General features: G+C 36.8%; 1 protein-coding gene across 2 annotated transcripts in view; it reads right to left on the bottom strand.

Moving 5' to 3' along the window:
- PHKA1 (phosphorylase kinase regulatory subunit alpha 1) overlaps window positions 1-16906 on the bottom strand; it is a 173072-nt gene that overhangs the window by 27340 nt on the left and 128826 nt on the right. Inside the window, exons 20-28 of one of the 2 annotated variants that reach the window (XM_052663860.1) lie at window positions 15742-15833; window positions 15235-15374; window positions 7018-7174; window positions 6481-6560; window positions 4959-5037; window positions 4689-4818; window positions 2086-2187; window positions 431-546; window positions 255-302 (exon numbers count right to left, since the gene is read on the bottom strand). In XM_052663860.1, the coding sequence (XP_052519820.1) occupies window positions 255-302; window positions 431-546; window positions 2086-2187; window positions 4689-4818; window positions 4959-5037; window positions 6481-6560; window positions 7018-7174; window positions 15235-15374; window positions 15742-15833 (944 nt within the window). The remainder of the gene's footprint in view (window positions 1-254; window positions 303-430; window positions 547-2085; window positions 2188-4688; window positions 4819-4958; window positions 5038-6480; window positions 6561-7017; window positions 7175-15234; window positions 15375-15741; window positions 15834-16906) is intronic. The other variant, XM_052663862.1, reaches the window with a different exon arrangement.

Here is a 16906-nt window from a genome sequence, read left to right as displayed (position 1 = left end):
AATTAATTAATTAATTCCAAAATTACATTTAACCTTAACAAGAGGAATTCAAGGTTTTAATTTCTTGCATCAGGAACAAATTACTTTCATCTTAAAATTAGCAAAAGAGTTTGGTCCAGAAAAATGAAAGCTTAATTGCTAGAAAGGAGAATCAAACAAGCTACTGTGTGGCTTATCTTATTTTTAAAAAGTCATGAGCTCATGCATGTTTTGTAGAGCTAAAGGCAGGTTAATTTATGTTAAAGGATCCCTACTTGTTTCACCTGACTTTCAGTTGAGATAGACAGTCTACGAAAGTCCACCTGAAAAATAAATGGCTCAAATTAAACTTAGGATATGAAGCAAAATACATGATCTTACAAAATCTGATTCCAAAATAATGTTCTTAAACATGAAAATATCCCAGTTCATTTCCCAAGTAGTATCTTACCTGCTTTATCTCACTTTTTAACTGCATGATCCCAGTTCGTTCTGTTTTGGTTGCTCCAACAGCACCAACCTCACGGATTGAAATAGCAGGGCTGATATTTGAATCAGTAGGACGAACTATATAGCATGACAGATTAAAGAGAAAGAGGGAGGATAATCAGGTTCAAACTTTTTCTCCACCACTTTTAAAAGACTCAGATGTATGACCTCCTTTTATGTTAATAATAATGAAAAACTCAACAGCTATAACGTTTCTATTCAAAGTGCGGTCCAGAGACCTGCAGCATTGCCATCACCTAGAAGCTTGCTACAATTTTAGGCCCAACTGTAGACCTATTGAATCAAAGTCTGCAGTTTAGCAAGATACCCAGGTAATTCTTGTGAACAGTAAGGCTTGAGGAATACTGCTTTATAATGTTCTCTTACCACTCTAAGCTATCCGTCTGATATTATATATTTATTTATTCTAACTCTGAAAGTTAAGCATGGGAGATGACTCTTTTCATTTGCTCTGATGTTTTAGGTTCAGTTCAGTTCAGTTCAGTTCAGTCGCTCAGTCGTGTCCGACTCCTTGCGATCCCATGAACTGCAGCACGCCAGGTCTCCCTGTCCATCACCAACTCCCAGAGTTCACCCAAACCCACGTTCATTGAGTCGGTGATGCCATCCAGCCATCTTATCCTCTGTTGTCCCCTTCTCCTCCTGCCCCCAATCCCTCCCAGCATCAGAGTCTTTTCCAATGAGGCAACTCTTCACATGAGGTGGCCAAAGTACTGGAGTTTCAGCTTTAGCATCATTCTTTCCAAAGAACACCCAGGGCTGATCTCCTTCAGAATGGACTGGTTGGATCTCCTTGCAGTCCAAGGGACTCTCAAGAGTCTTCTCCAACACCACAGTTCAAAAGCATCAATTCTTCGGCGCTTGGCTTTCTTCACAGTCCAACTCTCACATCCATACATGACTACTGGAAAAACCATAGCCTTGACTAGACGGACCTTTGTTGGTAAAGTAATGTCTCTGCTTTTGAATATGCTATCTAGGTTGGTCATAACTTTCCTTCCAAGGAGTAAGCGTCTTAATTTCATGGCTGCAGTCACCATCTGCAGTGATTTTGGAGCCTCCCCCAAATAAAGTCTGACACTGTTTCCACTGTTTCCCCATCTATTTCCTATGAAGTGATGGGACCAGACTTGATATCAAATACCACCGCCAAACCACCAAGTGCAGGTATAAGGTTAATTTGTGATAGAACCCAAATGTATTTGAATTTACAGGTGAAAGGATACATCCAATGTATTATAGCAGCTACACACACATACACATCACCATAAATGCTACTGAATTATTGTCAATTGGAATACAAGAAAGTTTTAGATGATATAGCTTGCTATTTGTGCTAGAGACTTAATGTAAAGGAATATATAAGACAGTCCAAAACAAAATATGATAGTAATATACTTAATTTAAGGGGGAAAAAAAGACACACAGTGGTTTCCAAATCTTGTTCCAGAAGAGAGCTTTGGTTTAAACTCTTCCATATATAGGGGTTCTATTTATTTGGAGGAAAAGTTTCTCTGATAAAAGAACAGCATTTTAAAATCAACGAAATATTTAAAATAAGTACTGTAAAATAGAAATGCAGTTATTCAACCTTACCACTTCGTTCCACTCCAAACTCCTTGCCACTGAGTATGTGATGCAAGAGGTTCTTCATGGCTGAAGGACTGAGATTCATCAGGCCATCTGTGGCTTCCTCAGCTAGTCAGCAGAAATGTTAGGACAGAGGTATTTCTAATTGGCCTTCCATTCCCACCCCACTTTTTCTGTTTCTTTTCTTGCTTAGAATTTCTGAGTCACTTGATTGGAAGAACAGAATTATGAAATACATTTCCAGCACCATATTGCCTAGGCATGCATACTGCAATAGATTCTTAATAATTTAAGGACAGATTATCCAGTTTATGGATTAACCAGGTTCTTGACTTCTTCAGTCCTCTTCCACATCAGTAGGGTATACTCAGTAGAATCTTTATTTGAAAGTGGGAAGAATGAAAGATAAGAAAAATCAAACTGGAAACCAGTTGGAGAAAGTAATGGATGTGTATATGAAGATGGGCTAAAATAATCAAAACTTCTCAGTCTGGAAATATGGGGATTTAAAAAGAGAATAGATATGAATCCATGAAATTATGAAGAATATTGAGAAGATAACTTGAATTTGTTTATCAACATCAGACACTTATGAGTTTACTACATCTAGGTCATGATTTTAAGCAATGTTAGGACAAACAGGTATGACATAATGCTTGCCTTGAGAGGGTGACCAAGTAGCAATGTGTGGGAAAGACCAGACATGTGAACAAGATAAACAACAATAAAACATGACATGGCTATACTAAGTGTCAAATGAAAGGTATAGATAATAAATGCTTTGGAAATCAGAGGAGACATCAATCTCCAAGGACGAGGACTGATAAAATGGGAAGCACTGTTGAAGTAGGAGGCAGAGGTCAAACTATTGAGGGTCTTGGATATCAGACCCAGGGACCATGACTTTATCCTAGAAGAAATGAATAGCCATGGCTTGGGGAATCCACAAGAAAAAAATTCTGTAATGGGCAATTAAGAAAAAGTAAAGAATGTTTGGGGATTTTATCCCTCTTGAGGTTAATTATTGAATAATCAGACTCATAAAACATCCCTTGATATATGTGTGTGTGTGTGTGTGTGTGTGTGTGTATGAGACTGACTCTTTGCGACCCTATGGACTGTAGCCTGCCAGGTTCTTCTGTCCATGGGATTCTCCAGCAAGAATATTGGAGTAGATTGCCATGCCCTCCCTCAGGGGATCTTCCTGACCCAGGGTTCAAACCCATGTCTCTTTCATCTCCTGCATTGACAGGCAGGTTCTTTACCACTAGCGGCACCTGGAAAAGCCCAATGTAATCTATAATAATGTGCTGAACTGGAAATCATTTACAATAAGGCAGACTTGGACTCAAAGTTATGCAACTTTGGGCAAGTAATTAACCTGAGTTTCATTTTTTTTTAAAAACTGATAATTAGTTTTATATAAAATTTTATTTTAAAGGTTACTTTCCATTTACAGTTATTACAAAATTATAGGCTATGTTCCCATGTTACACAATACATCCTTGAGCCTATCTTATATCCAATAGTTTGTTGAGTTTCAATTTCTTTTTCAGTAAAAGTGAGATTAAAAATACCTTCACCATTGGGTTGTTGTAAGAATTAAATGAGATAATGTATAAAAGTAGTGTCTGGCATATGGTAGGTACAGAATAATCATTAGCTTTATTTCTCTAAATGGTTATTTAAATATACATTATATCATGTAATTTAGGTTGGATTCAAATCAATAAATTTAGCTACTTGCTAACAGTGCAATTAAAAGCCTTTTGGGGAAATTTAATTGAAACAATGTTTAACATTGAGTTTTACAACTATGGTTTTATTTTTGTATGCAATCCCTATCTCTATTATTTTGTCATTCTTGTTGAAATCAAACAAATATGAAAGTCATGCCATGGGGTCCCCCCATAATTCTGTGCTACAGCTTCCAAAGGCCCCATTTATTTTTCTAAAACTACCACCTTGCCAAATATACCTTTAGCTAATATCAAAAGGTTTTGTCAGATAAATATTAACAGAAATATTGCCTTCCTTTATTTGATCCTGATGGTAACTAGACACAATACTGGCACTATAATCAAACTGATGTGGTGACTCAATCTGACAGCCAGAGGTGGCATGCCTGAATCAGAATCAAACCCAGTCTGTCATACTTAGTTTGATGTATGCAGAAGACCCAGGTTCAACCACTGGGTTGGGAAGATCCCCTAGAGAAGGAAATGGCAGCCTACTCCAATATTCTTGCCTGGAGAATTCCATGGACAGAGGAGCCTGGTGAGCTGTAGTCCACGGGGTTGCCAAGAGTTGGACATGACTGAGCAGCTAACACTTTCACTTTTCACATGCCCTGGATCATTCTAGGAGTTAGTAGGAAGGTAATTTGGAGTGAAGAGCTACAAAAAAGATGGAATTTTAAAATTGAAAACTGATATATAAACTTGTTATAGCAATCCCTTGACTTGCATAGAGACAAACATGGGAACAATACTGCTATATTCAGGATCAGAGCTACTGATAGAAATCTTTTAGCTTCCTTTCTCTCCTGATTCAAAACTTAACAGACCTCTAATAAAAGTGAATTCTGCTTCAGTTACTTAATTGAATACCTGAGCATCGAAGGGAGTGGGCCAGTTCTGTTGCCATAACTTGTATGATCAGACCAATTCGAAGTCGAAACATTTCAGCAAAGAGGCCAGGCTGAGTTCGCATATACATGGCTAGATACACCATTATTTCCTGTGCATGGAATGAATACAGACAAAAATTATACCATGGATCTCACAAGGCCTATTTTGCAGTCTTCAGAAATTGCCAGATCAACTGAAAACAAATTTTTAAATATCAGTCATCAGATTAGGCTTTATAATTCTGCTCACCTGTGTAAGAATTGAAATGCTCATATCCCCTTCACTGGCTTCATCTATCAGTTGAGTGAGTACTTCATAGGGCAGAGGTCTAAGGAAGAAGACAGTGAATAAAGACAAAATTCTGCAACTACTTAATCTAAATATATTGAGAAAATGAAAAAGCTCCTCCTAAGTCCAAGTCAGTGTCTCAACATCTCATCATTACTGGTATCATTTTGTTTCTTTCAGTTTTCAAAGTTTACTGCCTCCCCAAAGCACTCTGGCCTGTATGAACTCAGCAGAGCTCTGCTCCCTCCTCTCTAAGCCTGGATTGCCTTTCTCCCTCACAACTGTACTTAAAACTCACCCCATGATGTCCATCCAGACCAGGTTTTCATGGTTAATTCTTAACATTTGATAAGTAACTATTATGGCTGGAAAGTAACAAACTAAATTTAAGCTGTGCCTTTTGGAAGCCATTTTATTGCTTTACAATAATACTTTATAGTCTTATACTAATTTTTATAGGTCCATTATATATATATATATATATATATATATATATATATATATATATATATATATATATATATGCACACATGCTCCCTCCCACATTTCTGACTCTCCTGTTGATACTAAGCACTCTGGGGGCATGGGGGATGTCATCTTCTTTTGGATTACCCACAGTAGTCACAGAATTGATCTAATTTGTAATAAAAGGTTCTGCTTGGCAGGAGTAAGGTGTTATGGACTGAATTGTGTTCCAAGTTCCTATGTTGAAATCCTAACTTCTAGGACCTCAGAGTGTAACCTTGTTTGGAGATGGGGTCTATAAAGTGACTCTATAAAGAGGTAAGCTAAAGTGAGGTCATTGAGTGGGCCCTAATCTACTATGACTGGTGTCTTTTATAAGTGAGAAATTTGGACAGAGAGAAATGTGAAGAGACATAAGGAAAAAATAGCCATCTATAAGCATAGGAGAGAGGTCTGAAATGAAATCTATAGAATAGCTCATTTTGTGTGTTTGTGTGGGGTAATTCCAGTTGCCTTGTTTGTTGATTTTTTGAAGGAAAGTTTGGGGAAAGTCAATAGGTAAAAACAAACAAAAAACCTCCAAAAGAGCAAAATACATTTGAGTACTACTCCCTGTGAGTTTTCTCTTTCATTTACTCATGTCCTATCACTGCTTCCTGGTGGCTCAGATGGTAAAGAATCTGCTTGCAATGTGGGATATGTGGGTTCGATCCCTGGGTCGGGAAGATCCCTTGGAGAAGGAAATGGCAACCCACTCCAGTATTCTTGCCTGGAGAATCCCATGGGCAGAGGAGTCTGGCGGGCTCCAGTTCATGGAGTCACAAAGAGTTGGATACAACTAAGCACAGCACAGAAATATCACTACAAGCATTCTCACATCGAGAGTCCCTGATAGAAAGTCACACACATAGGACATTATCATCCATTTGTAGATTAGGGCAACAGAATTGTGGCCAGTCCTCACAGCTCCTTAAAATTTCAGAGAAGCTTGATCAAATCCAAACAAAACCATACTAACGCAGATATGGTCTTCTCTCGAGGTTCTGGAGGGAGTCCCACTGTCAAATGTTTCTGATGGGAGAGAAGGTCTGTGCAGGCCTACAAATAAACAGTGTAACAGTATTACCCTTCACAGAATACCTCAGATTTCCATGAAAATTCCTCTTTACAGTCTAGAAACCTTTGCTCCCCCCTTAATTTAATGACACATCAGTCTTTTTCTTAGGAAATGCCATGGACATCAGAAAAGAGAGATTTCTATGAAGGTATTTTTATTTCCTAAGAGGTAGGATCTTTTAGTCTAGTGTAAATTCCTTCTTAAGATTTATGATATTTATAGATTTTAACACCTCTATACGTCTACAGTTTATATGCTTTGGTATTAAATATTTGACACTCATAAAAGAAAGGTTAACTGATATCAGAAATTTTATGTGGGAAAAACAACAGTTCAAATGATTAGATGCTGTGGTGATTTCCTTAAAAAACTTCAGAAACAATTTTTTAAAAAAGCACCTCCATTTAGATTTGATATAAATTTAAGAATTGATAGTACCTCATCGAGTGCTTCTACCTTCTTCCTTAAGATTCCAGAGATGTATCTGATCAGGCCCCAGTGACGAATTTCTCCAACTTTGCCATATAGCTCAGTAAGCAGCTCTCTGACTGTCATGCTCCCTTCATCATACAATCCAGTGTCCCAGTCAGGTCCTCTGAAATGTTAAAGGGAGGTCTACATTAATTATAAATAAAGCTACAGGCAACAATCTTTCATTTGTGTTATAATGAGTGTACCTGTTTTTGATAGGTCTCTCTCATTAGGAAATGAAAGTTATTTACTGTGAATTCTTATTAAAAAACTATTTTAATAGTCAGTACTGAAAGCCAAATATCTAGATAAGAATAAGTCTTAGTTTCAGTTGTGTTTTGACAAAATGCATTCTTTTACCCTCTCAGTGGGCTTCAAGGTAGCTGAAATTAAAGTCAAAGATATAATTTAACTATTACAAGTTCAGAAAGTATGGTGCACTTAGGGAAGTAATGAAGAAGAAAAAATTTGCTTAGTTTTAAAAGATATACATCATATACATTATTGCTGTAAAATTTTATATAATGTAAGTCAACTGTAAAATACCATAAAAGATATATAAAGTGTTATAAAATTGGGAATTTAATATATGATAAAAGGTAGATTATTTATTAAATGATGTTAAGACAAGTAGCCACTGGGGAAAAAGTTGAATCCATGCTTTGCACTGTACACCAAAATTCCAAATGTATCAAATTTAAATGTTAAAGTACTAAAAGAGATAGGGGAGAACTACTTTATTATTTTAGAAGCAAGAGGACTTTTAAACTGTGTACTTTATACCAGAAACCATAAAAGAAAGATTGATACATTTATATATCACACATAAATATATATTTATATAAATACCAAAAACTCATTGCAAAAACCACTATAAGAAAAGTCATAGAACAAATTACAAACTGAGAAAAAATATTTCCAATTCATAGGCCAGTTCTCTAATATATAAAGAATTCCACTAAAAAACTACTAGAACTCATCGATGAATTCAGTAAAGTTGCAGGATACAAAATTAATATACATAAATCTACTGCATTTCTACAAACTGACAATAAAGTATCAGAAAGAGAAATTAAGATCAATCTCATTTAAAATCATATCAAAAGAATAAAATAATAATAAATCTAAGTAAGGAGATAAAAGACCTGTACTTGGAAAACTATAAGACACTGATGAAAGAAATTGAAGGTGACAAAAACAAATGAAAAGATATACTGTGTTCATGGATTGAAAGAATTAATATTGCCAATGTCACCATACTACCCAAGGCAATCTATAGATTCAATGCAATCCTTATCAAAATACCAATGGCATTTTTCACAGAACTAGGACAAATAATCCTAAAATTTGTATGGAAATACTAAAGACACTGAATGGCCAAAATAATTTTAAAAAGAAAAAGCTGGAGGAATCATGCTCCCTGTCTTTGAACTATACTATAAAGCTATACTCTTCAAAGAAGTATGGTACTGGCACAAAAGGAGACACACAGACCAATGGAACAGAGTAGAGACCCCAGAAATAAATTCACACTTATAATAATCAATAAATGTTCAACAAAGGAGATAAGAATATACAATGGGAAAATACAGTCTCTTTAAACAAATGGTGTTGGGAAAACTGGACAGCTACTAATACATGCAAGAGAATCAAACTGTATTACTTTCCTATACCATATACAAAAGTAAACTCAAAATGGATTAAAGACTTAAATGTAAGACATGAAACCATAAAAATTCTAGAAGAAAACATAGGCAGTATGCTCTTTTGACACTGGTTTTAGCAATTTTTTTAAAATTTTACTTTATTTTACTTTACAATACTGTATTGGTTTTGCCATACATCAACATGAATCCGCCACGGGTATACATGAGTTCCCAATCCTGAACCCCCTTTTTATTAGAGAATAGTTGCTTTTCAATGTTGTGTTAGTTTTTGCTGTACAGCAAAGTGAATCAGCTATATGTGTATGTGTATATATATATATAGACTTCCCTGGTGGCTCAGACGGTAAAGCGTCTGTCTACAATGCGGGAGACCTGGGTTCGATCCCTAGGTTGGGAAGATCCCCTGGAGAAGGAAATGGCAATCTACTCCAGGACTATTGCCTGGAAAATCCCATGGACAGAGGAGCCTGGTAGGCTACAGTCCATGGGGTCACAAAGAGTTGGACACGACTGAGCGACTTCACTCCACTTCACTTCATACATATATATATATATATATATATATATATATATATATATCTCCTGTCTTCTGGATTTCCTTCCCATTTAGGTCACCACAGAGCACTGAGTAGAGTTTCCTGAGCTATACATTAGGTTCTCAATAGTTATATCTTTTATACATAGTAGTGTATATATATCAACCCCAATCTCCCAATTCATCCCACCATCCCTTCCCCTGTTGCCATCTCCTATTCAAGTGTGGATAAATAAGCAAATAAGACTACCTCAAAGTAAAAGTTTTGCACAGAGACAGAAACTGTCAAGAAAAAGTCTGTCTACTAAATAGAAGATTATTGTAAATGATATACGCACGTCTCCTGTGTCTCCTGCATTGGCAAGTGGATTCTTTACCACTGAGCCACCTAGGAAGACCCACTTCAGTAGTATTCTTGCCTAAAATGTATAACCTAAATTTAATTATGAAGAAACATCAGATAAACCAAACTTTAGGGATATTCGGCAAAATAAATTATCTGTATCCTTTAAAAATGTTAACAAAGCCATATCATCTTTTCTTTCTTCTCTGCTTCCACCATCATATCAACTCCTCTCTTATAAGGACCCTTACGATTATATCAGGCCCACCTTGATCAACCAGGATAATCTCCCCCAACTCAAGATTCTTTTTGAAAAAATTTATTTTAACTGGAAGGATAACTGTTAGTCTTCTGACCTCTGGGACTAAGATAATAAATCTACATTGTTTTAAATTTTAAAAAGTCAATAACATTAAAGATAGACTTAGGAACTGTTCCACATTAAAGGAGACAGGGGACATGTGAGAACTAAATGAAATTCATCATTTAGATTTTCTTTTGCTATAAAGACATTATTAGGACAGCCAACAAATCTTAGATATTTGTTGGACAACCAACAAAGCTGTACATTAGATAGTGGTATTATCTTAACATTAATTTTCTGATTTTGGCAACTGTACTGTGCTTATATAAGTGAATCCCTAGTCTTTAGGAAATACTCACTGAAATATTAATATTTGGGGATAGAGAGGGATCGTGTTTGCACTTACTGTCAATGGTTCAGGAAAAATATGTGTGTGGTGGTGACAATGATGAGATGATGATGAAGAAGACAGGGAAGGATGAAAGGAGGGAGGGAGAGAGAGAGAAAGACAGAGATAGAGAAATATTAAAGCTCAGTGTGAACATCTGAGGGATCTGAGTGATGGATATCCAGAAATTCTTTTTTTGTATTATCTTTACAAGTTTTCTCTCTAAGTTTGTAATGGTCAGAATGAAAATAAGTAATATGAAAATAAGTGTTGTGATATCTCACAATCAGGGAAGATTCTTTTTATTTCTAGAGATCAGAGAAAGTTTCATGGAGGTGACAGATAATTCAGGCCTTGATATATGGCTAGAATTCCAACAAGGAGAGATGGGATGTGGTAAAGAAGAGTAGGCCAAACAGAGGAAAAAACATGAACCAAGGTCTGAAAGTAGTCATGTACAGACTTTGGATATGATAAGCAATGGGCTGTTTTGGTGGGAGAATTCACACTCTGATGGGGGAGCAATGGTAGATAAAGGTTGAAAGTTATAGTATAGAGGATATAGGTTTGATCACTGATTCCCAACTATAGTTGTGGTCATGTAGGGAGAGGCAGGGGGTGAGAAAGACTTGAAGATGATGACACAATTTCACATCTGGGTGACTGAAGCAACGATAATACCATGAAAAGCCAGACAGCAGTATATTTCTGGTAAAGACAGTGAATTTGACTTTAGACATGTTGAGTAAGAAGATATATAAAAATAAATTCCAAGTGGATCAAGAACTTAAATTTTTAAAAATTCTTGGAAGGAGATTCTCCCCATGTATGACAAGAAATCCAGAAACCAAAAAAGAAAATACTGATGTAGATTTGACTATATAAAATGAAATTTTTGCACAGAGAAAGGCATATGAACAAAGTTAAAAAGCAAATTATTTGGACAATATATCTGCAACAAGTATAGCAAAGAAAATACTAATATATGCTATCAATAAGAAAAATATAAATAACGCAATAGAAAGCAAAGTTTATGAACAGACAATTCACAGAAGGAATACTAGTTAATAGCCATAGGAGACCCCACCTCCCAGTTTCTACTCAAATTCACAAAGGGATATTGGGCAGAATTCCAAGTGTATTAAAAGCCACACAGTACATCATACACAATCTACTCAAAAGGTTTGATATCACCTAGTTTTAGGAAGATTACAAGTTTCAATCAGATATTATGGTAAAGTTAGTATATACCAGATTAGATGAAGAAAATTCATGTGTTGGCAGCAGAAAAGTTGACAGTCAACCATGGATCATCTGACCTAACAGGAAAGCAGGAGTTTTTCAAGTCTTTGTTTGCCCAGCCCAACTACCCTGCTGAATCATCAGTTTTCATTCAAGCTACAGTCATTCTGTCCTTACCCCTTATCTCTTTTCACTTTCTCTATCTTTTCACTCCTCTGCATTTAGTGTTGTGCCTGGCACATAAGTACTCAGCTGATACTTTGTGAACAGAGTGCCTTACCTTAAAGGAAAAAGAAAGGAACAAAGGTATCAAAGTAATAATTCTCATGTGTTTTTCTGATAGTAGCATATAACAAGTTTTAACAGTTGGTACATGGATAGCTTGTATGAAAGGGGTAGTCCCTCACAGCATCAGACTGTCAGGAGGCTTATGTAAGGCGTAAGTTCTACCATCCACAACAGGAGGAGGGCAAGGAAACTCCCAGGAAAGAGAGGAGGGGGTTACATGTCTAGGTATATACCTTAGTAGCACCACGAGGAGTTGCTAGGTTAGAAAGCTCTGAATGCAGCAGTGGTTTGGGATACTCATGGCCCAGGGTTTATCTCTTGTTAGCAGATACAGGATGAATTTTGAGGAGGATGCAAAGCAGATAGGCCCTAAATGGTTTAAAATATGTTTGGGCTATTTTTAATAAAATTGGGTATGTAAAAATTCAACTTTGGTGCTGATGGGCTTTTCAGCTTCCTTGTTTACTCATTAAACACTATAATCTGATGGAAACAGCATAGGCACTGGAGTCAGACAGATCAAGGGCACTTCATTATCAACTAGAGAGGCTGAAAGTCCCAGATCCTTACCTAGCCTTCTTTGACACTCCCTGGCAGTGGGGAAGGTGGAGCAGAAGTTTGAGCTTCCCATTCAGACTTTGTTGACAGGAGTAGCACCACAGATTTTTCTCTGGGGCTTGGGTGGATTAAAGTGGTATTGTCTCAAAGATGTCTGTCTTGCTAGGGTGCCTTTTCTCTGGTCCTTTGTCTGGGAAAAATGGGTTTTCCTTAGGGTTTTTGTTGTCTGTGCCCACTGGTCATCCTTTTTAGGCTGATGGCTTCTCCAGCACCCAATGAGGAAACAAAGAAAACCTGGGGATGTTACTACCCTGTCACTCTTCAATCTTGAGGTCCTTAGCCAATGTGCCTTTTTCTCTCTACCTTTCAACATCTTGTACATTTGTTTTATAAATAATGTCCTTCTGTACTTAGCAGGAGGAACAGAGAGAAATGCATTTACTCTATTTTGTCTAGAACCAGCAATTTCACTGTGGTTACATTTAAAGAGATTCTTAAAGGCTACCCACTCCAGTATTCTGGCCTGGAGAATTCCAACGACTGTATAGTCCATGGGGTCACAAACAGACACGACTGAGTGACTTTCACGTTCACATTTTTTAGAAATAATACTGAAATATTTAGGGATAAAAAATCAGGAACAGAGTACACCAAGGCTGTATTTTGTCACCCTGCTTATTTAACTTCTATGCAGAGTACATCATGAAAAATGCTGGGCTGGAGGAAGCACAAGCTGGAATCAAGATTGGTGGGAGAAATATCAATAACCTCAGATATGCAGATGACACTACCCTTATGGCAGAAAGTGAAGAAGAACTAAAGAGCCTCTTGATGAAAGTGAAAGAGGACAGTGAAAAAGTTGGCTTAAAGCTCAACATTCAGAAAACGAAGATCATGGCATCTGGTCCCATCACTTCATGGCAAATAGATGGGGAAACAATGGAAACAGCGAGAGACTTTATTTTTTGGGGCTCCAAAATCACTGCAGATGGTGATTGCAGCCATGAAATTAAAAGACGCTTGCTCCTTGGAAGGAAAGTTCTGACCAACCTAGACAGCATATTCAAAAGCAGAGACATTACTTTGCCAACAAAGGTCCATCTAGTCAAAGCTATGATTTTTCCAGTAGTCATGTATGGATGTGAGAGTTGGACTATAAAGAGAGCTGAGCACCAAAGAATTGATGCTTTTGAACTGTGGTGTTGGAGAAGCCTGTTGAGAGTCCCTTGGACAGCAAGGAGATCCAACCAGTCCATCCTAAAGGAAAGCAGTCCTGAATATTCATTGGAAGAACTGATGCTAAAGCTGAAACTCCAATACTTTGGCCACCTGATGTGAAGAACTGACTCATTAGGAAGACCCTGATGCTGGGAAAGATTGAAGGTGGGAGGAGAAGGGGACGACAGAGGATTAGATGGTTGGATGGCATCATTGACTCAATGGACATGAGTTTGAGTAGGCTATGACAGGAAATCCTGGCGTGCTGCAGTCCATGGTGTCACAAAGAGTCAGACAAGACTGAGTGACTGAATTGAACTGACTTAGGGATAAAATGATAAAATGTTTGCTATCCTCTTCAAAATAATCCCGGAAGAGAGAATGAGAATATAGATGGAACAAGATTAATCATGTGTTTATAGTTGTTCAGGATAGGAGATAGGTCTAAAAGTATTCATCACACTATTCTCTCTACTTTTGTGTAAGTTTCAGCATTTCTAGCATCAAAGTTACTCTCCCTCCTCTGTTAAGGATGGGTTGGAAGAGAACTAGATCGAAGCAGAAAGTTGTTAGGAAGCTGTAGCAACAGTCCTAGGGAAAGACAAAGGCCTGAATGAAGACAGCAACAGTAGAGATGCAGAAGATAGATATTTAGAGATAAAACTGGACAGACTTGATGATTAACTGGATATGGGGAGAAGACTTGATGATTAGGTAAGTGTTAGGTCCAACAACAGAGATGGAGAATTGACTCATAGAATCGAGTCATAGAAGTGAATCCATTTTTGATGTTCGACTGTTGACTGCTTTCAAATTGTACAACTTCCCTTTCCTTTCCAGCCTCCATCTGGGCAAGTTGATAAGAAAATCTGAGTGTTATCTCTTTGGTGCCATTGAGAACAAACCCTCATCCAAGTCTCACCTCCGTATCAAAATAAAATTCCAAATCCAGCCTCATTCTTGCTTTATAAGGGCCAACTTGACAGCCTGTTCCTCTGTCCCCAGAAAGTTTCATTATGTAGGTAATAAACATTTCACACCCTTCTGGTATGTGTGTGGCATCATCAGTCTCGATATCCAAACCAAATTAGGGGAGGGTGGGGGTCAATCCTCCCTCTTCAGGGTGTCAACAACATGAATAAATGAGGAAGAACAGGTTATTTTGTTGGGAGTTCTGGGAGGACAGGAGAAAGGAGTTCAATTTGGGCATACTGAGTTAGAGGTACCTAGATAAGATGTAATTCGCAGAGGGTGCCTGACACATAGCAAACACTCACTAATGCTAGTTTCATTTTCCTGTAAGCCTCCATATTCTTACTTCTTACTTACAAATTTATTTACCTGTAGATTTTTTTTCTTAAATAATGGAGGCTTATGTGATTAGTGACTTACTATGGACCAGGCATTGTATTAGAGACTGTAGATATTTTATTTTGTTTTAATCTTCATAACAATTCTATGAGGTATGTATAATCTAAATTTCAAAAATGAGGACAATTGAGACTTTGAAGTTATACAGCAAGTAGGTTGCAAAACTACTCAAATCTGCATCAGTGAGACTCCAAAGCTGCGCTGTATTTACTATACTATAATTCCTTTCTACACAAACATGAAAGTAGATTGATAATTTCCACAACTTACTTCATAGTATATAGCATGTAGAGGATATCAGCTTGCTCTTGTAAGCTGGAGGTCTCTTTTAACTGTAAAACCAGTGCTTTGAAGTCCACTTCCCCAGACTGGTCTCTAGGAAGATGTATTTCTACACGAACAGAGGGAACCTTTAGTTTGAGAAAAGACAAACAAACAAACAAAAATTCCACAAGTGCTTACCTTAAGTAATGCCCTAGAGTGTTGATCTTTTCACCTCTAAAACTTTCCCATAAGAGTTCCCTAAATTTTGACAAAAAGTAAAGCAAAAACAATGACACCTTCAGAATGTATGCTATAGCAATCTAGTTTTCTTAACTCTGACTAGAAATACTTACCATTTAAAAAGTGAACCAAAAAGGACATATATCTTCACCACGGTGGCATTTTCCTTACTGCTAGTTACTAGCAGAAACCATAATGGCTAGTTCTATCATTTTCTGTAAGAATGGTAGTTCTGCAAAAAAGGTGATAGAAATATCTCCTGTGTAAATTTACCTGGTCCTCTTGTTGGGGATGAGATGAATCAAGTAAGTTGAGTGAAGGCCGGGAAGCCTGAAATATCTTTGTAGGAAGATACATATGGACATCTGCAAGAGGTTGACATTTATGGAAAAGCTTAGATAATTGAGAGATTAATAAAAATGCACAGTTGATCTCAACAGTGAAGTTACATATGATTAGTTCCTTATGGAACAAGAAAGGGAAATTTACTCTTTCTTGGTAATTGCAAAGAAAAGATACATGAAGGTCAGATAAATCAATGGATATTTGATCAATTAATAAACATATTTTGAATAGAATATCTAGAATTATAGCATCAGCTGGACATTTAAGATGTTAAATCCTATGAAGGTAATCAATACCACAATGGAGCTATTACTGATACTTTAAAAGAACACAGATATAACAGAAAGAACCCAGTTACATTTTATATTTTCCAGATTCTCCTAGGAGAATATCTGGCAGCTAGCAGTTAGAATTCCTTGAGAATAGATAAATGAATGACCCTATCTAGGAAATAAAAAAAATGTAGTGGCTGATCAACTTTGAGATATTTTAAGATTTTTACTTACAGTTCATTGTTGAAATACTTACCATAACCTCTAAGGAGAGATTTTCTTGCCATTTTTGCCATTTTACAGATACAGAAAGAGAGATATAGAGCCCAAATAACTGTTTAAGCAAGTAAGTAGCAGAGCTGGGAATTAAGCTCAAGTTTCCTAGTTCACAATCTAGAAGTATAACTTAATAAAGCTGAAGTCTTTGCATAAGCCCTTTGTCAAGGAAGCATAGACAAATGCTATATATGCTAAGTTTTTCCCTTTTCTAATTGTTAAATGATTCTCCAGTGATCATGTTTAATATTTTTGGTTAGTAATGGTCAATAAAATTTTAGACAGTAAAAGCATGCATCTCTTTCTTGTCATCTGTGAAATGTTAATATTTAGGTCCTCTAGGTGTGGCCAGTGAACCCTTCTGTTCCTTCACATGCAGCTACCAGACAGGTACTGAACACTCTTAGGAGCTATGACTACTTCTGGCAATGTGTACTAGAAAAGACATCCTCCACTGCAGACACTACTGAGGAAGAAAGGCAGAATATTTCCCTTTCATTGCAAGACTATCTTGTAATAGTCTGTAATGCTTTCTCTTTAAATAA

This window comes from Budorcas taxicolor, chromosome X, assembly GCF_023091745.1.
Source record: "Budorcas taxicolor isolate Tak-1 chromosome X, Takin1.1, whole genome shotgun sequence".
Taxonomy (NCBI): domain Eukaryota; kingdom Metazoa; phylum Chordata; class Mammalia; order Artiodactyla; family Bovidae; genus Budorcas; species Budorcas taxicolor.
The sequence above is the reverse complement of the archived record's forward strand: the minus strand, read 5'-3'. Positions and strand labels throughout refer to the sequence as shown.